Source organism: Phalacrocorax carbo, chromosome 2 (genome assembly GCF_963921805.1).
Source record: "Phalacrocorax carbo chromosome 2, bPhaCar2.1, whole genome shotgun sequence".
NCBI lineage: Eukaryota > Metazoa > Chordata > Aves > Suliformes > Phalacrocoracidae > Phalacrocorax > Phalacrocorax carbo.
Window position 1 is genome coordinate 133,827,728 of NC_087514.1, and position 27,602 is coordinate 133,855,329.

Genomic DNA, 27,602 nt, shown 5'->3' on the forward strand with positions numbered 1-27,602 from the left:
CTCATAAGACTTGTTCTCCAGACCCTTCACCAGCTTCATTGCTCTTCTCAACGGTGCCCCTTTTGTAATGGTTTGATGGGCAGGGGGTTCATACTTGTTTTCTCAGGAGCTTTAGGAACGACTGAAACAAACGAGATGAGAACAATATGTAATGTGTACTGAAGCCTTGGTGTTTATAATTTTTCTGATGAGAACTTCAGCAAAACTGAAATCAGGTCCAAAAAGATATGCTACTTTGTGCCCCAGCTACTCAATCTGTTGCAGACAAATATGTTTACAGACAGAACTGAAGTAAGCCCTTTGACCCTGCAATCATTGCTAGGTGTAGCTGTCAAAATATGGAGTTATTTAAACAAACAAAAAGGAAAAAATCAATGAAGTGGAAAGCCCATGATGTAATCAAAGGAAAAGTGAAGAAATCTGTGAATCTGAGATTCTGTGATTCTGTGAAATAGCTGCCACTTCATGTGTGTTATGTAATGTGAAACCAGAATGTGATTGTTTATGCTCCCAAGCTTTCCAGGATCCTGCCAACACAACCAGCAAAGTTGCAAAAGCCAAAGGATGTGGCTTGGTGGTGTTCAGCCACTGCCATAGTGAAGCAAGTATCCAATGATGTTGCTTGTGCCCTGGACTTGTCTGCCGTAGTTGCTGCAGACCAGCTCTCCTGCTCTTACTACACCAGTCATTGCGTTCACACAGACTGACCCATCATGTCCAGGTTTCACCCAGGGCTTCCTACAGATATGTGTAATCAGCTTTCAAGCTTTCCATATCAAAATATCAAAACCAATCTCATAGGTCCCACTCCTGTCCCAAAATATTCCTCCCCAAATTCCATTGATTTAAATGACAGAAATATGTCTGAGAAGTGGATTGAGTTTAGCAAACAAAAAATGTGAAAAATATATTGCCAAATGAGCTTGTGAGCATCTGCAATTGCTTTCGTCTGCGTGTACATCATGTGGGTTTCCCCTGTACACCAACAGCAGAGTTAATTAAACACATGAAATTGTTTATTAACTGTCCATATAATACTTAGCATTCCTAAGTCCTAACAGTCTAAATCTGCTTTCTGGGAGACTTTGCCTTGAAAATGAGTCAAGCTGCAGAAAACCTCAGTGTCTCATCAAATGATGTTCAAAGGAAAGTTGTTGCAAAGTATGAGTTTCAGCGGAGTCTGGAAATGGAAGCTGACTGGTCAGATCTGTTTGTGGAGAGGTAGCAGGATATGCAGTGCTGTCTTTTAAACACCTACTTGAGATGCCTTCAAGGTAAACTCCGTTATGCAGCAAGACCGAAGTGGCAGAGTTTAATAAAAATGTGGGAACTAATAATTGGTCAGCCTTGTACAGAAAACCCAGATAGACTATGTTAATACCCAAACCCTTTTCTGAGGTCCAAAGGTGAACTGAAATACTGTAGATGATTTATGTGGGTCAGCAGGGTCCCACAAAGCTATGGGTACAAATATCCCCTATAGTGATTTTCTAGCTGAGAAACAGTTGAGAAGCATATTGTATTTAATTAATTTTCGATTCATCCCTGTGAAAAGGTATGTTAAAAATCATCAGCCTAAACTTAAGTCTTCCTGTTTAAGGTAAAATACCACTACTATTTTTCAAACTATTATTTGAATCGGAAGAATGGATTGTCAAAAACATTTGGCTCTGAAAATCCTACTGGGAACCAACATTTCCATTACGAGCTAATGGCCCATTCAGAGAAATAAAGTCTGGGGAAAAGTATCTTATCTAAATGGAAATTTTAAGGAGTAGCCTGAGATGACAGAAAAGGGGTTGCAATTTAGAGTTTAAGATACCAAGATCTTAATTTATTATTAAATTATATTAGCACAACAGTGAGTTTCAACTTGCTTGCGATGTCATTGTCATTAGTATTAGAGACATGCCATAGGCAGTGCCTACCTCAAAAAAAAAAAACCCAAACCCCAGGAAATGAAATATGTAACAAAAATTAAATACTTGCTTTCTTAATAGCTCTGAGTAAGACACTAAGTGTCTCTGGAAATATTTCTCTTCTGGTGTCTGACAGAGCTTTATCTGCCCTACATAATCTATTTCCAGAACTTGAATTTCTAAACTACACTATTAGAGAGGCAGTGGGAGTAGAAATGACTTAATTTTTTTTTAACAGGTAGTTTTAGTACAAAGTGAATAACCCTGCTGTGTTACTCTAACCTCCTGCTTCTGGCAGCAGGGCAAAGTGCTCTCAACAATATATCTAGTTTGTTAAAGCATTTGGAGATGGGGCATCTCTTTTTTCATCTTTGACACAGTCAATGCCTTACTTTATTATACAAAATAGAAGAGATTCCTAAACCAAAAAGCCATTTAGTCATCTGGGAAAAACTGTTTTCTGGATTTTGGGAGGGGGAGGGAAAGTGTTCTGTTCTCTGAATAACTGAATGGTGCTGCAACGGATCGACCATTTAGTTGAAGTGGTGTTGGCACCATTTCAACTTCATTTTTTCCCAGATGAGACTATATGCTGAGTTTCTCTCCACTCTGCTACCAGCCCTGGTCAAACAGAACCACTTATTTTGGCAAGTAGCTTATCTGGTAGAAATTGCCCACCAATATTGACACTATCTCCTCCATAAACAACCCAGATTCTGCCTTTCTCAATTTTTTTAATCCTCTTTGATTTATACTTCAGCTTTTTGGAGGCAGGCTTAGAAAGCCTGTGAAGCCTCTTTTCATCAAAGGGGAGTTTCAGCTGTGAGTCCTAAGTGCCACAAAAACACAGGTAGCAAATAACAACAGGACAGGCAAATCATGTCTTTACCAACTCCCCACGACGTTCCTGGTTCAAAGACCGTTTATCTCTCTGTGGCTATAATCTTTGTCCCTTTAATTTTATCAACCTTATCCCACATAATGCTGAAATCACTGAGAAAAACACCTGCAATATAATGTCTGGGAAATCTTGGTGTTTTCTCAAGCTCATGGAACCAGAACCCCACCACCCACCTGAATGTCTCTGCTTTCCCTGCTCTGCAGATGTCTTCTCAGGCCGTTTCCACCCCTCCTTCACTTGCTTCCTCATACCCACTTGTCTGATTCTCTCACATGCACAGAGATGCCCAAACCGGTCATACAGGTTCATGCAATTTTGGTCACTGTGTTCATTGCCTGTAAATCTAATTATTTCTAAACTTGAACTTTATCAGAAGGCCATCCTTTGTCCCCCTCCCAGAAAGTTCAATATGTCTGCAGCATGGTGTGTGAAAGTAGGAAACCCTCTCTTCCAGCGGCAGACAAGGAGCACATGCTTCCCCCTTCTTTCCTGTTCATGCCTATCTTTCCTCCCTAAGGCGAAACTCCCACGCTACCTCTCCTGGTTTCAGGTGTAATCATAAACCTGCTGAAGGCAATTATGGGTAATGTAGTTCCATCGCTCCTTCCTGTCTGTTTGAACAAATGGTGCCAGGTGCCTGCTAGACTGCACATTCCAGCAGGCATTGCTCAGCACCCCTAAGAGGAAGGCTTACTAGGTGTGCTCCCAGCACCTACCTGAACCTTAGGCACACTGGAGTTTTCAATGCTGGAGCAAGAAAAAGTGTTCCTTCAACAGTGCTGATGTCTTGAGCAACGACATAATTTGGATCTAGGACAAAGCTCTTAGTTTCCAGAATGGTGAGTTTGCTTTTTTCTTTCAGATATCTTTGGCTTTTTTTGTTTAAAATACTTTGGAAGGATTGAAATACCTGAGTAAGTTTTTACCTCATACTCATGCTGCAGCCTGATCCTCTCTTTTTGGCCGTAGCTAGTGCCAGGTGCCTCTGGAGAAGGTACAGAATCCGTGTACATTTTGAATTGCGTGATATTGTACCCTAGGGTGGTTTGGGATGTATGGAGAAAGGCACCGTGCTTTCTAAGTGCTGTTGATTGCCTTTTCTGAGAGCATAAATAATGGTGAACCTCTTACAATTTTGTATCAACCAATATTAAGCTGGCCTTCTCTGTCTTTTTTCTGTTGTGAAATAAGCCACTGTACGCGTGTGTGTGTGTGTGTGCATTTGTGGGGTTTGGGGTTGGTTGTTTGGTTTTACTGAAGCATTATATTAATTTAAATACTCCTCTTCCCATACCAGTCCCTGACTTTGTGTGTTGGGTATCGGGAGTGTTCAATAGGGTGCTGAACACTGCATAACGATCCTCCCTTCTAACAAGACAGCTACTAGAAATCAGAAAAATAGAGTTTAAATAGCACATATACTTCTGAACTTTAAAATATTAGTTGTCTATTAAAAGAATACTTGAAAAGTAACATCCAGGCTAAATTGAGGCAAGACCTATCATGCTGACAGACCTTGAACCAACTCCCTTTATGGCTAAAAAATGACAGGCAGAGCTGGCTGGTCTGTTTAAAAATAGAACCATTTAAATGAAAGACAAGAAAGAAACAGTTCTTGTTCTCTTCCCACCTGTTATTACCACTCGGCTAGTAACACCTCTTCATTAATATAGATTTCTTTTTTTAAGGAGACAGGTTCAAAATCTGAACAGTTTGGAAATAATTTTTGACTGGCTTTACTACGAAAGCCAATAGGCACCCTCCTGAGTAAGTGAGAGAGGGAGGGAAGGAGGGAGGGAATAATTTGTATTTGTAGAACTTGGGGAGGTGCAAATTGCCACACTGGCAACACTTTCCCTAGCCCAAAACCATGTATTTGACAGCGGTTAAAGTGAAATGCTCCAACACAGAACTTACGCACTGAAACCAGTTGCACAGTGCCTGTGTTGGGTGGGAGATATACAATGGGTTTTACAACACAAGTACAAGGTGGTTATTGCCATGCTAGAAGCCATAAAATAGTGTTTACCCTGGGTACATTAAAAACGAGGAATACCTACGGTCGTATTCACTGAACTATATGGTACAACAATATCTTGTGGGAATGTGTTCAACAGGCTAATTATATGTTACAATAGAAGGCTTACTGAGCATTTAAATGTTTGGTTTCAAATGTTGTGCTGTCTCTCTTCCCCCCTTTCTCCCCTTATTATGAGAATGGCTAATTGGGTCCAATTGCACTCTTCTTTGTTATTCAGCTTTCTTTTAACTCTTTGTCAGAGTAATTTTTGGCCTGTGGCCCAAGAATATTTGTGTTTGGTGGACTGTCTCTGAGAGATTTCTATGAAGGGTATCCAAGGGAAGAAAAAGCTTTGAAATTCCCTACCTGTGAAGTTGCATGCCTTTCCTCTCTATTTTCCACAACAGATAAACTCAAGCTCCTTGAGAAACTACACATGTTTATGCTGCTGTAAACTTTGGCATAAATCCCTGTAGGAAAGTCCACCCTTGAAATGTGAATACAAAATAGGTGGAAGAAACACCAAAAGCTCATACAATGCAGAAATATAAACTGCGCTGCTGTAAAAACCAAAAGATTGGCTTTTTGCATGGAACAGCTGTTTAGTCAACTGAACCTGGTGGTCTCTGAAGGATGTCCTGTCTGAAGAGCTGAGCTCTGTGGTAGTGGCAGCTGAAGTATGGCAAATTTCTGCACCACAAACTATGGTGCGTACTTGCAAAAAAATTTGTAAAAGAGCAAGCATAGCTCTGGCTGGAACTGTAGGCTTTTACATCCCTTCTGCTACAAAATGCTACATAGGATCCTAAGTTACCTCACAGGTCCCGCAATGGGAAATGGAACATGACTGAAGAGGAGAAAAGGAGCTATTTCAACAGCATCCCTTTCCTGAAGTTCCCAGACTCTGCTGCTACCATAAAAAGATTAGTCTAATTTGATCTTCTATCTTTTTAACTACTCCTCTCATCTCTTACTCTCTTTCTAGAGTGCGTTTCAGTTTGTCTCCTTCAACTCTACATTTTTAGAGTAGATAGGTTTTTTTCAGAAGCTTAACTCCAAAGTAAAGGTGAGGTCATATATTCGTGGGAAAAAAAAAAAAGTATTGTCTCTGTAATATTTCACCATATTTTCATCTGCTTCTCAGTACAGACCAGTATCTTATTTGCATTTCTGAACATTGGGCAAACACCTTAGTTAAATTGCTGAGGACCATGCTTAAACTTTTTCTAAGAAACTACAACTAGTTTAGAAATCAACGTGTATGAGTACTTTTAAATTGCTCCTCTGAAAGTTCCTCTTCATGTTTTTAGCTACAGGAAACTTAATCTTATGCTGTTCAATTCATTAGGCTTTCCAGTAGTTCTTCATATCTGCCCTACTGTTAGAACCTCGGTTTGTGAGCAAACACTGCCATATCACTTTCTGTTGACCTTCCCTTTCTTGCCTCCAGTATTTGCTCAAAGGGCCTATTGTGTACTTCAATAAGATGAGGCACTGGAGTACTTCCCTACTAAGGAGCAGTGGTGAAGCTGAATCAGGGCTTTGAACCACTGAAAACTTCAGAAAACTGAAACAAAGTTTTATAGCTTGCAGCAAGTGACATTTTGGGCTCTGGTTTGGTGTCCTCATGGTGGAGAGGAAAAGCTTTTAGGTTTGGATCTATCCAGACATTTTTTTCAAGGAATTTTTTAAAAGGCCTATACTGCTTAATTTCTGTAACAGTCGAAGTCCTTCCCTTCCATAGCTGAACTTCACCTTGCAAGCCAGCCTGCTCAGGAAGCTGGCTGATTGTTTAGTTGAAAACTGCATTATGTACCCCCAAATGCTGCCTCCCCCTTGCTGTATGGGTGCCTCTGCAGGAGGAAATGGTCTGGAAACCCATGAGTATTCTGGCAGGGCAGAGAGATTCTCCTAGGTCTTCTGTCTGGGATCTGTATTTAATAAAGACTCTGGATGTCAATTATTTGAATTCAAAATGTAAATAGTTGAATCTCTTTGCCATTTTCTTCAGCATTCTCAATGGGGAAAGGATCTTTTTGAATTATTAGAGGAAGTCTGCCTTCACTGGAGACACTGGAGTACTTAATAATCTCTGTGTTCCTCTTTACAACATACCTGTGAGGTAGGCAGATGCCATTTTACTTTGGGTAAGTTCTGGCACTACATTTAAGCTCCTCTAATGGCCACCTGCTGCTGAATGGGGCAGTCCCATTTCTCATACCTTGCCATTACTTCCCACAGGCCAGCACAGGTGAACACTGACTCATCGGTGCCTGGGCCAGCTCCCAGTGAGACCAGATAAGTGCCAGTGTTGATGCAAAGGAGATGTAGGACTGCTGCTTTCTGGAGCAGCCAGGCAGCCAGCCACCCAGTCAGACAGCATCCCCAAGAGCAGGCTTAGCCTCAAGTGCAGTGCCAGATGATCTTGTCTCTTGTCTAATACCTTAAAAACTTGGGAGATTTGGCCTTAGTTCTATCCCAAGCTTGCTCTGAACTAATTCTTTAAACCCTGTGTCTCTCTCCATGGAGGTATATACTACTTTCCTGCATTAATTGGGAGTTCAAAAATATTTCAATTGATTATAAAATGTATTGGCTCGTACTTTAATCTGCACTGACCTCTAGTTAGATATAATGGTATTAATTCAGGCTGTGTCTTTACTTACTAATATGAACTGCCACCAGCATTGCTTGTCCAGCTACTTTGTAATCATGCTAAACCAAACAGCTTCTTTCCCACTGGCTGCAATATGCTGTATCACAAAACATTTGTGCAATAACTTGACGAGGATTTTTCAAGTTCCCATATGAGCCTATGTCTGTAAAAAACCAAAACTTTCACGAGTAGACTTGAAGTTTGTGACCTGTTAGTGGCAGATCCTACAGCCTAATTTTGGTCCTATGATCTAATTGGGACCAAACTTTAGATGTGTATTTACATGGAGAATAAGCTGTATTTCTACACGTACTAAGCTGTGTAATTAAAAGGAAATTACTTTGTCTAAAATACCTGGGGGGAGAGGAAGGGCAGCTGGCAAGACTTTTAGGTGGTTTGTTTTTATTCGTACGTGATCTCATGCAATATCAAATCTGAGCCCTGAAGAAAAGCCTATGATTTGATGATAACCTTTCTATGAGTTCACTCCCTCTGATCCACTAGCCTTAATTTAACAGGATCTCTGTAAAGGTGGGAGGGGCATGATGCAGCAGGGAGACAAGAATTCTCAATTTATTCATAGTACTGCCCTAATTTCTGCAGCACAAATTGTCACTTGTTACTCCATGTGAAATTATAGTGCTACGAACATGAGTAATGCCAGTTTTGTTCTTCTGCTCTGTGATTTTTTTTTCTTTCTTCTTCCCATTTGAGATGTGATCTGTTCATTAGTGTGGACACCAATTCTTCGTCTCTGGACTGAGACTGTTATCTTGCTTCCAGTAAATTGCGTACAACCATCAAGTGAAAGGGTAACATCACAAATACATTTGTAAAAACTCATTAGCTCTCTAAGGAAACATCTAACAGTTCTCAGCAGAAGCAGCTTCTGACTGAAGAGTTCATAACATTTGTCTCAAGGGATGAGAAGAGGAAAGCTAAACTCAAACCTGTCCCCTCACTTTCCATATACAGGATAAATAGACTACTACAAGGTGACAAGAAGCAAAGTTGTGTACCATCTACTGCTAGATGGTACATGGGACATGAGTTACACTAATTGAACCAAGCTTAAAAGCTTTCAGACTAAACTCCATACAGTTTTGAGGAGAGTGTGGGAAGCTAGCATAGCTTCCCCAGTGAGATAACTGCTTTTTCTGGACCACTAAGAAGCATTTGGACTCAGGTGTCTGTGTGAATCTAGTTTTAAGTGCTTAATACATGCATCATCCTAACATAAATAACCTAAAGATAAATAACTTAAAGATCTCACCAGTGGAGAGAAAGAGGTGAATTCAATGGCTCTCAGAGTTACCTTTTTGTCTGCAGAGTGCAGGTACTTAGGCTCTGCCAGCTGGATCCCACCCACAGTAACTTGCCTGGTTTGCACTGTCAGGTGGCTGCTAATATGGCTGCTGAGCAGATGCTACTAATCTGGAAAATATCTGAGAGCGCCTGTCGCACCTTGGAATTCCTTCGTTTATTTTTAGCGGTAACGATTGTACTCCAGTCACAAAACACAAAGCAGGAGGTACTGTATGCACTAGTGATGTGCTCCCCAGAAAAGTAAGAATTTCCATAGTTTTTCTCGTCTCCTGTAGTATATGGTAGCAGAAGCAGAAGGACAATTTGTTTGAGGGTTGACCTTAATGCAAGTTGCATTCATCATCACTGTGATTTTTTAATTTACTTATTTATTTATTAAAAAATAAAGGTAATAAATGATCCCAGACTTCTAAGCTTGTCTACTGGTCAGTTGTTTTACCAGGCAAATGAAAACATGAGACAGAAAACAGTATGGGGTTTATGTGTATCTGTGTATGTCAGTAATTTTCTGCTACCTATTACGCATAGCTACAGTTTCCTTGTATCTGATTTTGGTATTTGATGTCTGCTCATAGCTGGAAAGGGAGGCCAAACCTAGCAATGCCAAAGGCTGTCAGGAGGTGTTATGAATACCTGCCTTGCTCTCAAGTTAGTTGCCTTTTCAGGGTGTGGGCACTTTGGGACAGAGAAGAGTTCTTGTGATATTTATGCAGTCGCTTTCAAAGACCTGATCTTGGTGGCAGTTTTCTTCCCATGGCACTTGCACATCCTGTGCTCTGTCACCAATTTCCTGAGTGGTCTGGGACAAGTTGTTTGGACCAGGATTTTTAAGGGGTTAGCACATGTTTACGCAGTTCTTACAGTAGGGGTGGAAGACACTGGAATGCGGCTATAAGTTTCTTTGTGTTTTATTCTTTCCATCTGTAAACTCGTCTGTCTCCATTTTTCCCCCATCCCTGCCCTTCCTTGTCTTGTCCATTAAACAATCAGTTCCTTGTGACCAGGCTGTACTTGCTATATATTTGTACAAAGCTTAGCAGGATACTATTCCAGCTAGTTCTACCAGGATATAAATGAAAAAGTTAAAAAGAACCCTGGTATTGGTCCCAAAAGAATATAAACATAAGTCCTGGGGCTCAAAATTGGATTTTTTTTTAAAACAGTTTCAGTTCAATAAAAAGTATTCAACTTGGCACAATAACAGCTAGGTAAAAGCTGAGGCCTTGATTTTGCATAGGAAGAGTAAAGATTATTTCTTTGTTTCTTTTGGCTTTGAAATCTGTGAATAAATCAAATTTAGTGATTCTAAAACAGTCTGGCAACTATAGGAGCTGCCAGGTTTTGAGCTTCCATGCCTGTGGTGCCAAAATCTGCGTGTCTCGAGCCCCATTCCTCTTGGGACAAGTAGATCTGGGAGGCTGAACAACCTACATGTTTCTTAGGTGGCAAATCACATCTCTCCTACTATGGAGAAAGTGGATTGAAAGCTCACTCTCTTTCCCTCCAGGCAAAAAGTTCACATACGGATTGTGGGTTAAGCCTTAGGGTTTTTTAATGCTAATCTCCGAAAAACTTTAAAACAAAATTACTTGTGTGGATGCTAGTGATTCAGGGTACTGAATGATGATGACAGACACTGACTTACCATTGTAAAATCTTGCTAAAATCAGCAATGCGAGAAGATTTTGCACTGTAAAATAAAATGATCTGAACTAACTTTCACAACAGAACAAACTGTTTAGCTACGTTCGTCAAGACTGTCTGAGCATATGGTCATTTCTGCTTGGTGTGAAGTCGAGTGCGATCTCCTGAAGTTCTGAAGATTAGAACTCTCACTAAGTTAGACAAATATCTTTGCATGTTTTTACTGATGATCTGCTGACTGATATGTCTCACTTCTGATGGATTTCACATAGCTATACAATAGGTAACAGAAAAACTACATTATAGACTTTTTTAGATCATGACAATGCAAGTTTTGAGCAAAGTTGTACACATTTCTTTTTATTACAGATGAAGCAACCTATACAAATACAACCCTGGACTGTGATCTGTCAGGAGCTGACCTAAACTAACTTAATGCTGGACAACATTTGGACCATGCACCTCCAATGATACTTGCCAAATTAAAGTTTAGATAAAGCTTTGGAAGCAGACATATTTAGAGTTTTGATTTTCATAATTCATGCTTTTCTTTCCTTTTTTGAACTAGACAGCTCTTTGTTGGAGAATCCTATGTTCTGCAAATACCTGCTTGTCATGATCAATGGCCTGAAACATAGAAGAATAATTGCCATAAAAAAGGAAACTGAAAATCTCAGCCAGTAAATTGCACAGACAGGATTACATGTGTCTGTAGCAAAGGAATGTAGCAGGAGACTCCTGTCTCACTACAACCAAGGAAAAATGTCTTAAGCGAAGTAACTTGCTATCACACATCAAGGTGTGTGTTTGATTTGATGTTTATAAGTTAAATATTAAAATGATACCTACACATTGTGACAGTTGCATACTTTAATCAAGGAATCCCTGACAGTGATGGCAAGGATACATGTGTAGTGGTAGGAGGGAGCTGCTTGATTTAAAGTCTTTCAACTACACTGTAAAAGTGGTGTGTATGTTGGTCTCTGTAGAAAACCCATAAAATAAAAAATTTGGTTAGAAAATACCCAAAACAGTAGGATTTTGCATATATGATTCTGCAGTATTTCATATAACACAACAGACATTTTGAACCCTTATTATCTTGAGAGGCAGGAGCTAGTTAAAGGTGCAAAATTTGAGACTTGCTGCCAAGGAGGTGTGATGGGTAGGGAATTGCTTTGATCATCAAAGTCAGTGACCTTTTGGAAAAGCAGTGAATGCTTCCACCCACATTTCAGTACAAATGGAGCAAGGACAGTAAACTTATGAAGATGAAACCAGAAGTGTTTCTTTAGGGTTGGCATTTGGAAGGTGTTGCTGAATAGGCTGAATTCTCTGAATTGGCCAATGCCTTCAGGTTCCTAACTAGGAAAGTCAAAATACGAAAAAGCTGTTATAAGTGTGGTCTGGATTTCAGTTTATTTCACTTGTAACCTTGTACCTGGTTTCTTTCTGTCTGAAGCAAAGGTTACTCTGCTATTAGTGATCAGAGTGAAGCTGGCCAGCTAGAGGAACTCCAGCTTCATAGAGGCATTGATCCCGAATAAAACGGCCTGTGCTGGTACCTGTAAGGACTTTGCGTCCTGGGCTGTTTAGTGCTATTTGAGTTGATTGTCTGTTCCTTTCAGTCTGCTATAGCCAATGTATGGGACACTGTTGGTAGTTTCCTCCAGCAGGGAGAGATTAGCCTCCCCTCCTGCAAGACTGTCAGGAAAACCTCAGCTCTAGGCAGTGCATTAAACTTTCCTTTCAAAGTAATAGTTGTGAAATTAATGTGGGTTTTTTTGCATGATGTTTAAATATCCTAGTGCTCTCAGATCCATTTCTGTAACTTACTTCAGTAGTCTGACAGTAGCCTATATAGCAGTTTCACTTCATGTACCAGGTGATTATTCTTTCTAGTGAATGGAGCATCATATGGCTGCAGAGGTGGTTTTGGATGATAAATGACGCCCAGGTTTTTTCTGTGTAGGAAGCCAGTCAGGACAAAGAACTGCAGCCTTGTTGGAGACTCAATAGTATAAAATACTGAGCCTGCTCAGTCTACATGAAATTGGAAGGTGAGCATGCTCAGTGTTTGTGAAGGGTGAGGTAAACCAAAGGATTGACACCAGTTTCTTCAGAAGGGTGGACAGTGGTCAGGTCTTTCAGAGGCTGCTATATCAGTGAAAAAGTATTTACTACATGTAGGAATTCTTGAAGGAGTGCAGGACTGACTGGAGTGTGGGGGCTTTCCTTTTGGGTGGGGGGAGGGGACAGGGACAGACCAGGGGGAAGCTGGAGATAACATATTGAAATGCTGTGATTATACCTAAGAGTTACAGATCTGCAGCCCTCCACTTCTGCTAAAAGGCAATAACTTCAGCTGTGGTGAAAAATAATAAAGCTTGCTGAGACAGAATAAATTAAATAAAAAACTGGGCACACATTTTGAACTGATAAAGTATAATCCACAGCATTTCTGGATCATTTTCCTGAAGCTTTTCTGCAGCATTATCTGAGAGGGACAGTTTGGGAATTTGGTAAGTTTGGTTTTAGTCCAACTTTCTGAGCAATTTGTAACTGCATCAGTCCAGCCATTTTTTTTTTTTTTTTGAGGGTATCAGCCAGACTTGTTGGGACAGATGAAAATTTTCCTTCAACTAAACTATTTTTTGCATATAAAAGTATGAAATTTATGACAATTTAAGGATTGGTTTTGGTTTTTTCCCCTCAGATGTGTGACTTGAGTGGAGAGTCTTCCTCACAGGACTTGAGCCACTGACCTCCTCATTTTCTGTCCTATGCTAATTCCCTCCACATCTCTAACACAGTGTCATAGCCAGTGCACCTGTGTGGTGTTAGGGAAGGAAATAAGAAAGAAGGAAGCAACAGCTTTATGCCTTCATTCTCTTCTTACCACTGCCGTGTTAAATGCAAAGAAGAAATAACATTAAGTGTTTTCTTCATGGCGAATGGCATGGAAAGATGTCATACAGCTGAGTGGGGAAGACTTCTTGAATGAGTAGGCTCCCACCTGTGTATAGTGCCTACTCATGCTACTCCTGAGCAATTGCAGCTCTCTCAGCTGCTTCATCAAATTTTGCCCTCATAAATCAGTGATGTTGGCTCAGAAGGATAAGCTGGAAACAGTGGGGAGGTAGGGTGCCTGTAGCAATCTGAGGGGTAGGGCTGTTAGGAAGAGCAAGCTGGAGCTCTGCTGATGCTCTTGGGGGTGAATAGAGACAATGGGGGATTAAAGTCACCATAGGGATGCCTGCGCCAACATGGGGGATTTCTTTGATTTGTTGTGCAAGCAGTCTATTGATCAATTTTGGAGGCCAGGCAACTGGCTGGTGAGAACCTCAGGAATAGTTTCTGCCTCTGAGCCCTCCAGGGAGGCAGGACAAGGGAATACACATCCTTAAATTCTTCCAGTGGGTAATACTATCTATTGCAATATAACAGTGGTGTTTTCCTGGATGGGAAAACTAGCTTTCCACTAAGGTATTGTATCCAGGCTAATGGTATGCATCACCAGAGGAAGAACTACTACTGGAAAGACAGTTGGACACTGTGATGCAATGAAGACCGTGAAGGTGGATAAAGTATAGAGGGACTGGAGGAAGAGGAGACTTGGAACAACAATCTTATGCAATCCTTACTTTTGCTTCTGCAAAAGAAAATAAGATAAATCTTTTTTTAATCACTTTTTAGAGTGAGTTTGTTACTGCTACATAAAAGTGGATGAGATTGGACATGTTATTCTTATTGTACTGAATAGTAAAGAACAAAAATATAGAGGCCCTCTTCTCAACAGGTGGGAATAGATGGTTCAATCAATAAGCCTGCAAGGCAGCTAGATTTAAGAGCTAAATTTAGACACATAAGGGCATGGAGTTGGTTGGGAACTTATTACCTCAAATCTTCTTGAACTTGCCCATTCCTTTAGAAGAAGATCCACAGTGATACTGTAGACTAATGTATTTTTTTTTTTAAGATAAGATAATTCTTAATTTAGTTATAAAACTACCATCAATACTGGAACCAGCTCTTTCTTGTTTTCATATGTAGGACTTCTTCTTCCTCTGAAATATGTAGTCTTCTGTGATAAAAGAGAGATTATTAAATGGGAACTGATATTGCAAGGCAGTTTATCTTCCTCTGACTTCATTTTTGTTGCTGGATCATTACCATTTAAGAGTCAATCTGGCAGTCATTATTTCAGTAGAAGTATTCTGTTAACAATACTGTTAATAAGAAATAGTTAAGAGTATAACTCAGAGATTAAAATGTCCTTCATTAGTGGAGAAACTATCCATTTAAACAGGAAACCCATTTGATAGAAATAAGGGGATTTTTCTTGTCAAGAACATGTGTAATTATTTGCTATGTAAAGGGAAAGTCTGCAATATGATGAGAGGTATTGGGTTTGGCTTTTAGAGAACAAAATATGGTTTTATGAATTCCCCTCCCTTCTTCCCTTCAAAATTACAGTGTTATAAATAACTTTATAATATTGGCAGGTGTAACTTAATGGACAACTCAGCTATTATTAACAACACAGGTGCAAATGTTTTAAATGTGATGATGTCTTGCTGCTGCACAAGAGTTCTGACCAAATTGTGGGGACTATAATTGCCATAAAAAGCAACAAAGAAGTGCACTTTCTGCAGTCTAGCTGGGAAAGTGTCCCTGTGATTAAGACTCCCTCTCTGATGCTCTCTTCACTATGTTCCTGAAGTGCCAAGGACTATTAAACAAATTCTTCAGTCAAAGCAGATCAATACTCAAAAAACAGGTATCAGTCTTTCCTTGTAAATATTATCACAATCTATCAGAAATACTATTTGTGCTGTTATGTATTCCCTGTGTCTGTTATGTGGTCAGTCAAATAGAGCAAAATGTAATTTGTGGATGCACAAAAAGATTATGCTTACAGTTATTAACTCTCTAAATTAACCTCTAATGACAAACAGAGGAGTCCTTGCCAAATGTATTTACTTTCTTCTACCATATTTAATGGAATTATTTTCTCAACACAGGTGGCTACCTGTTTTATTAAATATTTTTTGTGTTTAGCTGGTCACATGTCACCCATCCTCCATAGTTTCTGCTCTCCCAGTATTGACCTGCCTTTATATTCCCCAGGAGATATGGAATAAGTGACTGGCTTCAGTCCTGTCCCCCTCTCCTACTCCCCATTCATGCCCTACACAACTGGGATTTCTTCTTGGCTAGTTTACAAATTTTGAAAGCTTGCCTGACATAGTTTAAAAATTGCAAAACACACTCTCTGTGTGTATTGCCATGTTAACTTAATTTTTGGTGTGTGTGTTTTGTGTTTTTTTTTTTTGTCTCCCCCAAGTTAACAAACCGAAGTGGTTCCATATAAAAAGGTCCACCTGGCAGTGCAGGTTTTCTGACATGTTTTTCCTTTCCCCTGAAGCAGAAGTCTGTCGTGGTTATGGAAAGAGATCTTCCTAGTCCCCTATCTCATCAAAAGCACAGTACACTGCGCATCCCTCGGTATCTTTCTCCAGGCACTCACCTCAGTTTGCTAAAACCAGAACACCAGAAGTGTAACGGCACCTTGTATGTATCTGGATATCAGGTTCAATTTACTTCAAGGTTCGCATTGCATGTTTTGGCCATAAATCTTCAGTCTACATCTGTCCAAAATAAAGTGTCAGTATCAAGGCAGACTATCTGACAGGCAATTCAGTTCTACAGTTGGATGTTCAAGACGAGGTCCTGGCATAGTGTCAGCCACGTTGCTTTGTTACACGATTTTCAGCCTGGAACAGCATTAAAAATCATCCTGCATATTTGCTGCATATCCAGCTGATAAAGGTGCTTAAAATCTGTTGTTAATATTAATTACCATTATAATGTTAAGAATTTAAAAGAGCTGTGAGAGAGTAAAATGCTGGTGCTTCTCTGCAGGGGGGTTTCTTGGTGTATTCTGCTTTGCCCTGATGCTGTGCAGAGAGCACGGGTCTTCTAGGATTTCTGTTATCACATCACTGGACCAAATGATACATTTAAATGCTGAAAACCAAGGGGATATTGAGGGATTTTTCCCCTGCCTGTCCTTGGCCCTTAAATGTAAATGTAATTATTTCTATGAAACATGTAACTCTGAAGTGCCTGCTTGTGAGTTCTTAATGGAGAACTACTTCACTACTTGACTTGGATTTGATTGTCTGGAAACTGTTGTCTTTTACTTGCTTTCTGAGTGGATAGTAGATGTGCTACTTTCTATATATAAATGTAAGAGTGTTAAACAGGAAGACAGGAAGCTGTTGCCAAAATCAAGTCTTTGGGACAGAAGAAGCCTCTCTCTTTTTCTTTTTTTTTTTTTTTTTTTTTTTTTTTTTTGCTGTTGTGACCCTGAGGCATACAAAGGCTTTTCTGTTTTTTAAAAAAGCAATTTCCTTTATTATCCTTGAAGTTAGCTCTGAGATTGTAAATCATTCACTACTGTTAATGCTACAGCTACTTCTTTCTCCCACTGCTGCTTCCTGCCCTCAAAGACCACAACTTATATCTGTCCCTCTGCAAAGCTGACTTTTGGCACTATAGGCAGAGACTTGAGGCTTTCCTGGGGAAGAGCATGATAAATCCTATGCAGATCTGGGAGTGCTCTCTAAGACAAGCTAGTGTGCGGGTGTCTAAGGCTTTATCTCCACTCACCACTGACAGGTAAGCTGCTCAGTTAAAGACCCAATGTAGTTTCTGCATGCAGCCTGGATGTGAGAAAAAGTCTGATTTAGTAAAAAGAGAAGAAGAAATCAGGGTAAAAAAATAATATACATCTTTGGAGGTATCCTGTACTTACAAACCCATGATCACAGCTACAGTTTACGAGGATATAAATAGATAGCAGAAATTTTGAGATTCCCAGTAGCTCCCACTTGAGAGATGGTAAGGAAATGAGTTCATAGAGGAATTAAGCTAACAAACTTGCAAAGTTTTCTCTGTTCAGCAAAAAGAAGAAATATTACAATTTAATAGTACAAAGTTGGATCCTTTAATTCAGTCATTAATGATATCTTTACTTTCCATTTCCTCTTCTTTAAAAAGGTATTTAGTAATGTAAATAGAAGGCAACATATTTCTTTTTTTCCTGAGGCCAAAGAGAAACCATGGAGTATTTCAGAGTGGTAGCTGAAACCCAAAAGACAACATCAAAACTTAACTACACATTCTTGAGGCTTCTGGAAAGCAATATTCCCAAATGCAAAGTTTATAACTGAAAATAAATGCTCCAGGCCTTATGATTACAACAAGCTATTTTAGAAGCGTAGATGTGTGGAATGAAAAGAAGGATACTTGACTTGTAGAGGGAGTGTCTATGGTATGTTGTTTTTGCTTGCATAGTGTTCCCCAACCTGGCTGTAAAGCAGTCAGTTCTGGGTCGCACAGTGCTGAGCAGAGGCTGTAAAAACCCACTTGTGAAGTTGTGGAAATCTACTGAAAGGATGACCCACTTCAAGTCCCATTTTTTAGTGCTGAGACTACTAGCTCTACCCTTTAACGCTAGCTCAGATCAAATATTATAAGCAGCAACTACATCTGTTACAAGCAGCAGCGTAGATACATGTTGGGTCTGCAGAAAGCTTAAACCCTGGGTCCAGGAAGGAGCGTGAATGGCTCTGTGGATCCCACAGGGTGCTAAATCATCAGAACTTTGAAAAAGTAGGCACCAAACTTGGTGACTATTTAACAACAGGGTAAACTAGTAGATATATAAATTGAAAAAGCTTTTCTATCATTATAGGCAAAGTGACAAGTCACAGGTTCACACTAAAACATTAATATTGCTGCCAAGTATTAGTAAAGTAGGCAATATAGGGACGAAATCTTTCGAGGTTGAACATTAAAAGCCATTTCTGTCTCTGTCCAGAATGAGATACAGCTGTGTTTCCTTGACTGCGTCACATGCACCAGGCTAAGAGAAGAAGTCAAAGATTTTATCACTTCAACTGAAGGATTTGTTTGCTATCTTTTACTATCACTGGCTACAGAACCACAGTTCAGCCCTGTAATCAAAGATTGGTAAACTCATGTCCAGCTGCCTGACACCAAACTCTGAGCTGCATAAAGCTGTTTGCTGTTCTAGGCCACGAGTACCAAGGGACTGTTAAAATATGGCCTATTACTGTAACTAACGTTTAGCTAGAAACATGTTAATCTGAGACTTGATGATGATGTGTAGTGCCTTATAAATCCATCTGTCTCTGCTGTATTGCTTTCTCTTTAGAATTCCTTTCTTCTCTCTATGTAATAGAATTTAAATAATTCTATATACTCAGTATTTGATCAGATCAGGAACGTTGTATTTAGCATTCTGATGAATATACCTTATTCCCTTTTCAGAATAAACTTGTCAAGTAAGTCTAGCAACCCAACCTATAAAACTAGCAAGTCATCTTTCCCCATGACAGCTAAAAGCGAGCCTGAGGAACGAGGCACATCTCCATCACCTGTTTGTGTTACTTGTCCTGTCTCTGCAAATGCATAAGCTGCATCCTCTGGATATAAAGGCCATGAATCACTGTGAATAATGGTATGGCTGAGTAGTGCTATCTATGTAAGGCGCATGTAGGAGTCTGTGGGGAGACACTGCCACAGGACAGCTCTGCTCTTAATACAACCTGCTTTTGGAGAAGGCTGCACAGGGTTAAGGTTGAATGAAAGGCAACTTGCTAGTGTCTTGCTCTAGGATGTTAATACTTTAAAAATACTGAGGAATGTGTTCTCTCTCATTTTTGAAGGCAAAAACAGTTGGGAAGTGTTCGCTTTTGAGCTTTTAAAAATTTTCTTCCTTACCACTCTTTTAAGCACAGCAGGACATGTTTTGTTTGGTAGAGAGACTGGGGTGAGGTGGGGGGGAAGTGCACTTGAATTTTAAAAGACATGGAAGAGATTTTTAGAGGCATCACATGCAGCAAAAATTACATTTGCAGCAAATTTGTCTCCTGATTTCTGTGAAACTGGACTTTCTACCTGAGACTTTTTTCTTCCTCTAATGCGTTTTTCTTCCTCTAATGCGTTTTTCTTCCTCTAATGCATTTTTCTTCCTCTGTAACGGTGCTGCAACATGCCTGCCAGCAGCACTTTGGACCCTGAGTCCCCCGCTCTTATGGGCCAAGCGATGCTCTCCAGGCTTGAACAGCAGAGTGCGCGTGGCAAACTGTTTCTTGCTCTCATACAGAAAAATGCCACATCTCTCAGCAGTCACTCAGGTTCACTCACTGGTCACCTCCACAGCTGATCTTTTTCCAACCTCTTCACTTCTTCATTCCCTGCTCACTTCACACTGTGAGCTGACATACCATCAGTCAAATAATTCTTTGCACCATTAAGCACTTGTCAGTTTACATCTTTCTTACTCAGTTGCTACAGAAAACGAAAAGCTTAGCTTCTGATTCTTCCTATACATAATTCCCTCCTTTTGCAGCACAAGGCTTTCATACCTTTACCCTTTGCTACTGATCAGCATGGCTTTATATCCCACATGCACTGATCTCTCTTCTCTCGTGGATGATCATCCTTCTGGATTTGTCCAGTTAAGTTCCTAATTAATAGGGGTGTCCTAGCAAAAATTTCATTTGAGATGCAATTTTATCACAGGATGTACCCATGGAAAAGGGGAAGCATTGGGTTTTCTTATTTTCCTAGTCTCATACAAAGGCACTGGGATTTATGCATTCCCAGCACTAAGGCTGGAACACGGGAGAGATGGGACCCAACCCTGGTGTCAGATCATGTAACTCTGTTCAGGAGGCGTATTGCCCGGTACCCGATGGCATGTGTACAGCTTGTCCCCAGCATTTCCCACATCCCTTGACATGCTGACCAAACGTGGTCATCTTTTGCCCAGGAATGTTTACATCTTCCCCCTTCTCTTGTCCTCTTCTTGGCTGACCTGAAGACATGCCTAAATCACAAGGGCTCTCTCATCATGCTCTCATACCAAGGAATGTTTTCGGAGGTGGGGGAGCACGACTTATTTTTGAAAGTGGTTTTCCTTTTCAGTATCTGCCTTTTCTGTCTTTGTGCCAGGGTAGTGGTGAAGGTTTTAAGGAGTTCCCAGGGGAAAGTTTTAGGAAATGGCTTATTCTATTTGCAGAAATTCTTAGCATTTATAAAACTTCTACATACAACCTTGTTGTCATGTCTCAGTCAATATAATCACACTGTGTAAAGAGATTGTTTTTCTTTCTCTTTCTCTCTTCCTCCCTCTTCCCCATGGGTTTCCTATTCTAGCCCCTGTGCTTCTACTTGCACCCCTGTGCTCTTTCCTCATCCTTACTTACTGCCTCCCACTTCATACAGCTACTGAAATAATTGTGGGTGTTTTAACTATTTAAAGAACTGTTCTTAGATTCATATGTCAATTGATCAATACGTCAACAGTCAGATATATTAGTGCTGACAACAGATACAGTGGATTTGTAAAAAAGTATACTTACTTTTTGTACATTTATTGGGATTTTAGGCTATGGATACCTTACACTGGTGTGATTAAACCTCCTCAGTTCCTGAAGTAGAAGCCCAAGATAAAAATCTTGCATGTTTATACAATGTATTCAGTTTTTCAACTGAGCAGTTGAAGAGCAATTTTCAGATGCAGCAGCAAAGCAAAATTTATTTCCTTTGAAGAAAACCATACACATTATCAAAGATACTGCCTTTTAACAGAGACAGAAGGAACAGTGGTATTTTTATACAGGTGTGGGATGTCAGATCTTGGAATTACAGTGTTGGGATTAAGGAGGCATTTTAGTTTCCAGTTCGGTTCTGGTGGGTATTAATAGCAGAAGCCACAAAGTATTAGTCTTGGAGGCTAGCTTTCACTGCTGCCTGAAATCAAGACTTCTAAGGCCAACATCTGAGATTTCTTGTAACAGAGGTACCTGAAAGTCCGTACAGCCCTGTGACAGCAGAGCGGCTGGGTGAGGACAGTTGGGCTTAGCCTGACCTCAGCCTGCATCCTGCCTGAGTGCAAATCAGCACCTGAACAGATTGCCATTAGCTGAAGGTAGCTCTTGTGGGAAGAACAAAAAGTACCAATTTACATTTGCCGTGGAAAAAAAAGATGTCTTAAACCATGGCATTGTGCAATGGAAACAGACAGCCTGCTTCCAGTTTCTATTCAGTAATGCTTTGATATGAGGTATGCTTCCTTTTTCCCGTAAATCACCTACTAGAACTGTAACCGAAAATTCCTTTTTCTTACAGCCACAGTAAAACCAGACCCAATGCATCTTTTTTCTTTTCTTTTCTTCATTTTGAACACGATAAGCTGACATCTGCTTAGGCTGCAATTGCTGCTGCAGAAGTAGCAGGCTGCAATATTTCAGACTCCTCAACAAAGCTGATTATTGTATCTTGTGGACAGACCCAAAAAAACTTTTGGATTTTTTTTCTTTTTATCTGTACTTCTTAATGTATCTATTGCCCATCAGCATTTATAGCCCAATACATATAGGATCAGTGAAAGGATTCTGGGAAAGTCACTAAATGATTTCTTTGTTTATAGCACTAATTTACTGAGCTCTCTGGCACAAAAAGGTGTAGAAGACTGTATTTCCTACAGTTTCGCCTTCAGGGACACAGTAACTTCAGCACATAGGACACCCAGTGCTCCTTTGAAGACCTGCAAGTCCTCATTCTGGGCAGCTGAAAATAACATTAAGCAGTGGTACCTTGGGAGTTTCATTCCGCCGTTGCCTGCTTCAGAGCAATGCCCCTCCTGCTCTGCCCTTGGGATGACAGGTTTGCTGTTGACTCTTTCAAGCACAGCGTCTGGTTTACAGCTGTTGTGTGGCTCAGTCCACGTGCAAACTGGGTCAAAACCAAACAGGACTTCTTGTAGCCAAAACAAGGAAGAGGAGAGACCTGAATGTCCTCTCCTGGGCTGCTGCTGTGCTGACACAGGCCCTGCAGAAGGGTACTTTAAGTCATTCTTGTACAGACTAAAAGGAAAATCTGACCTCGTGTTCACTCAAGGAAGAGCGTAGGAAGACTGATAAAGCCAAAAGGGTTGGAAATATTTCATATTAACTGGCAAAGGAAGGAATAGATCTAGCTCTTCCCCTTTATTGATTCGAGTCAAACTTATCTGAAAACAGGAATTAGGATGTTTATTTTTTTTAAAAAAAGTTTTTATTCAAGACCTTCTGAATGGAAGTTGTTGTTCAATTGGCTTAGTTCCCATTGCAAGGCATTTAATTATGTGAGTTATTGTACTTCACTGGGGACCGGGGTATTGTATTGTATGTACTGCAGCTGTAGCATCTGGTGGTTTGCTGCAAATTAGATAGTAAGACTCACTCAGTATTGTGATGCTCTTGGGCAGGCTCCATAAATTTACTTATAAACCATAACTTCACTTTTTTTTTCATTTTTGTCACATCACAGGAGCAAAGCTCAATTATTCTTCAACACTTTCCCCTTTTTCAAATTGCATATTTGCTGGTGTTTTATATGTTTAACTGTTTCCTAGGAGGCAATCACTTCCAGCAGTGCAACAGATTCCCTAACCAGTGGAGAGATTCCACGGAGCAGGTCAGAGGGGACTTTGATTGATGTGGATGACCGGACACCTTCAGCCAGCTACAGTATGTCTCTTCTGCTAGTTTCTGTACTAAGGCTCTCCACCTAAAGTCTGTATTTCTGCAAAACTCAAGAGTGTCAAGAGCTATACCTACTCTATAAACCCCTGTACACCATTTAAAAAAAATTATTATTATTATTTTTGCTTGTGTTTTGCACTCCTCAGGCCATTGTAGATGTCCCTGGAGTCAGAACACAAGAGGCTGTCACAAGATCCCCTAGAAGAAATTTGCTGGCATAAAAGAGAAGACCTCTGTCCCCTCCCATAGCAAATGTGGTTCAGGCAGTTTGGGAGGAAGAGCTGGAATCATTAACCTTATGTGAACAAATGCTTTTTAGGGTATATTTACTGGGAGGCAAGACAGGGAAGAGAAGAGGGAATTCTTAGTCAAACTACATTAATTTAGGGTTTTAAGAACCAGGAAGGCAGATAATTTTGGAGTTAGCCCAATTTGAAAACTGGAGTCGCAGCAAAGTTGATTTAATCTTCTTGCTATTTTAACCCAAAAGTTAAGAAAACATTCCCCTCCACAAGGTAGGCATTCTCTTAGCCTTTTGTCCAGCAGCAGGTGTGACTAATGGCGAGCCTGGCACTTGCTGTGTCAGTTGGGGAGCAGGAATTATTTCCTTGCTAACCTCCTGCACCCCAGTAATCTGTGCCGTTACCTTGGCATGAGAAAGCATCTAGTGACACTTGTCACTGATGACTCAGGCTCTGCCAGAATTTTCTGCTCAGACTTTTCCCGTAGAAACATGCCCTTTAGGATGGGGAAACAGACAAAAAAAATACCCTAATGTTTCTTTTGGGATTAATAAATTTATTTTTTAATAGATAATAATGATCTGGCTGTAATAGCATCACAGCACAAGAAAGCTTTTGCCTGTAGGCAGAAAAAAGGTCTTTTCAGCTGGTGCTTGAGCAACCCAGCCCCATCTGGTGGCCCTGGCCAAGGGTGGGTGCCCGAGGGGGAGGAGAATGTCCCTGGGCTCACTCCTTCCTGCTGGCAGCTCACCTGGAAGGCCCTTGTCAAGACAATGCTAGAACCTTGCAGATGGGCAGCTGGGAAGCAGGTAAATTCCACTTTGGTTTTTCCAAACTGAGATTTTTCTGGAACTGTGGAAAAACTTCATGGTTTTGGCTTTTTGTCACAATTAATGACAAATTAAACAAAAAGTACTAATATTTCAATATTTTTTTCTTATTTTTGTGGCTGAATGCACTGTCATTCTTGCAATTGAGCAATAATTAGTAAACTTGGGGATGGAAGGTATTATGGAAAGTGTAATAATGAAGGATATTGATATGCTGAAAGAATAGAAATGCTGAATTTTCCATCCCAAAATTAAAATTCTTTGCAAGGAGGTACAAAAAAGGTATGGTGTAACCTCTGTATATAGAAAAATAATGGCAGACTGAAGTAATAGAAACTCTCAGCACAAAAAGTTGCAGATACTTTATCTGTTGCAAGAAGTGTGAGTCTTAACCTATGAACCAGCTTCTGTGAACAGTTATTAATAGAAAATATAAGAACATCTTGTCTTCAGAACAAATAGACATTAATGTAAATAATGACTATTTTTATTAGAAAGCATATTGAAATATCACTTATATGACCCTATTTGTCTATTTAAGTGCAATCTTAGAAAAATTAATAGCCACAAAAACCAATTGTCTCCAAATTTCAAATTTTGCAACACCTCATAATTTATACCAATGAATTTTTTAATGGAAAACTAGTATAACAAATTCTACACACACTGAGAGTGTCAGAGTGCCGTTGCCAATTAGATGCATGTGCACTAGCATGAGAAGGAATCCTGAATAATACATTTATTTTTACTGTTTATGGTGTTTGAAAAATGAAATGGTAGTTGTTTAATATTTGCAGAGAGCTAGACACAAAGGAAAGAAATCCATGGCATTTTGTAGAAGGCCAAAGATTACTGGAATATAAGGGTTTAAACCTTATGGGACCTTAGCATAGTCAATGCCAATTAATAGTCATAGGAGTTGATAACGATCAGCACCTCGCAGAAGATTCTTGACATCCTTCAAGCACCAGTTTGTTAGCACTCTTTCTATTAACAAAGATTCTTAATGCTACTTAGAAATCAATATTGATACTCTTTAAAAACCTGAAGGAGAAATATATAAATGATCTATATGTATTTTAGGAGGATAAATTTAGTCACCTGTTAGCTTAAGAGACTAACAGTTAGAAATGAACAGAATGTCTCAAGTCTCTGTGCTTTAGGAAATGCTTCTGTTTTTTCTTTGAACAGATGTCAATGAAAGCAAATTGGATTTGGATATTGACTGGTCTGATATATTCAAGCATGTCCATGCTGTTTCCAACACTAATCCTTTCTGGAATGAACTGTCAGCCTCCAACCCTTTCATACATGACATAGCTGCTTCAAATAGAAATGAAAATAATAAATACCTTTCAATCTTAAAAGAAAAACCCTATTTGTTCTCTAAAGTTTCTAGCAACAGCGATTCTTTGGCTTCCTCAGGTGATGAGCTAGATATAGATTGTCTTCTAAGAAAGACTTCAGCAAGAAGATCTGGACGTTCCAAGAGTGTCTCTGACTTCCTGGATATTGTTGATAACCGAAGATTTAATCCTCACAAGATAACACCTCCAAAGACTATAGCTTCAGATATGACATGGCTTCAAAATGACCGTGAAGCCTACAAGATGGCTTGGCTGAGTCACCGACAACTCACCCGATCTTGCCTAGATTTAGAAGCCATGAGCCATAGTCCTGGATGGGCACAAACACAGGCTACAGACATTCATGTAGTTTGTAAACTGAGTCATGAAGGGGGTTCAGTACAGCTACCTGACTCAGATATTAACATTCATGTCCCAGTGGGTCATGTATTACCTGGGGAATTCCAAGAAGTTGGTTTAAAGGCTATCCTTGACCCTCCATCGTCATTTAACAATGAGCTGTCTAGCACCATAAGTCCTCTCATAGAACTTACGCTAAGCAACCTCAACACAAGGGAAGCCATTTTCCTAGAGGTGAAAGTTGCGGCTAAAGTGAAGAATGATCCACTCAGCCAAGTTATGAGTGATATTGTGTGTTTTTACAGCCCCAGTAAAGAAGGACCTTTTAAGAAGCTAGAGAATTGCTACACTTACCAAGATACCGTACAAGTGAAGCTAACGGACCTAAGTCACGTGATGTATGCAGTGATTGCTGTACAAGCAAACAAAATCCAGCCTCCAGCAACTACTGTCTGGGACTATGTTCATAGAATGGTCTCAGTTGGAATTTATGGTCCCAAATATATTCACCCAACTTTTACCACAGTTTTTATAGTTTTTGGTCATAACTACATTCCAGGAAAACTCACAATTTGTGATATAAAAAAAGGGGGGAAAAAAATGCCTCCTGTTGTGTTTCAGCTGTGGGGGAAACATACATTTCTGCTTGAAAAGCCACAAGATCTAAACATTTCTTTGGTATCCTGTGACCCAGATTTTGAAGTGAAAATGGAAGACCAAAGCAAAAATATTAAAGAGGAGGAGCTGAAAACTGGTGAAATGGTCCGCCAACAATTCCTGTTTTCCATGCTTGGATGTAGGGAGATGCATTTGTTTGTTTTCCTTGTTCAGATTAAAGTCTTAAAAACTAGCCAAGTAATGCAGTTCCATGTTACAACTCCTGATCCAGCTCCAAAATTAAGTGGAATTATCAGTAGGCCAAGGCACTTTCAAAACCGCAAAGAAATCAAGTCTGCACCTTTGCTTTTAATACCAACAGTTAAATATCCAAAGTTTCAAAATAAATCATTGAATGTTAATACTTATGGAGTGGCTTTGAAAACTGTGTTACGTCAAAATAAGATTGACTATTTGTTAGAATATTTTAAAGGGGACACAATAGCACTTCTTGGTGAAGATAAAGTAAAAGCCATTGGACAAACTAAAATAAAGGAGTGGTATGTAGGCATTCTCAGAAGAAAGATTGGTCTTGTACATTGCAAAAACGTAAAAGTGATTTCCAAAGAACAAGCTATGGACACTGCTGATAGTGAGCTAACAACCAGGGATCTTGTTGAACAAATTGCATTACCCTTCAAAAAACTGACTTACATCTACTCAGTAGTTCTGTCTACAGTATCAGAGAGTGTTTATGACTGGAGAGCTTTGGCTGAGGTGCTAGGATATTCACACGTGTCTTTGGATGACTTTAATGAGGCACATGCTGATAAAGAATCAGAGAGAGTTGCGCATGTTGTGAAGAGGATGAAGGAAGACTGCCATGCTAACAAAAAAAAAAGACTGTTTCTTTATGAGCTCATTGTTGTAAGTATTGCATGAACTAACTTGGTTATTGGGAATGCATTGCCAAGAAACTACTCAATAATAATGTGTGAATGAGAAAACATAATCATGCATCCTTGTGGGAACCTTTACATACCTGAACATATTACTAAAATATGTAGACACCTATAGATCAAAAATACATCCAGACTCTCATGAAAATCAATACTTTAATGAATTAATTCTAACA

The 27,602-nt window shown here is 39.8% G+C and overlaps 1 protein-coding gene across 1 annotated transcript in view; it reads left to right on the plus strand.

The window, feature by feature from the left end:
- MACC1 (MET transcriptional regulator MACC1) overlaps positions 1-27,602 on the plus strand; it is a 49,611-nt gene that overhangs the window by 9,242 nt on the left and 12,767 nt on the right. The window contains exons 2-3 of the mRNA XM_064441814.1: positions 22,963-23,077; positions 25,356-27,394. Of these exons, the coding sequence (XP_064297884.1) occupies positions 22,963-23,077; positions 25,356-27,394 (2,154 nt within the window). The remainder of the gene's footprint in view (positions 1-22,962; positions 23,078-25,355; positions 27,395-27,602) is intronic.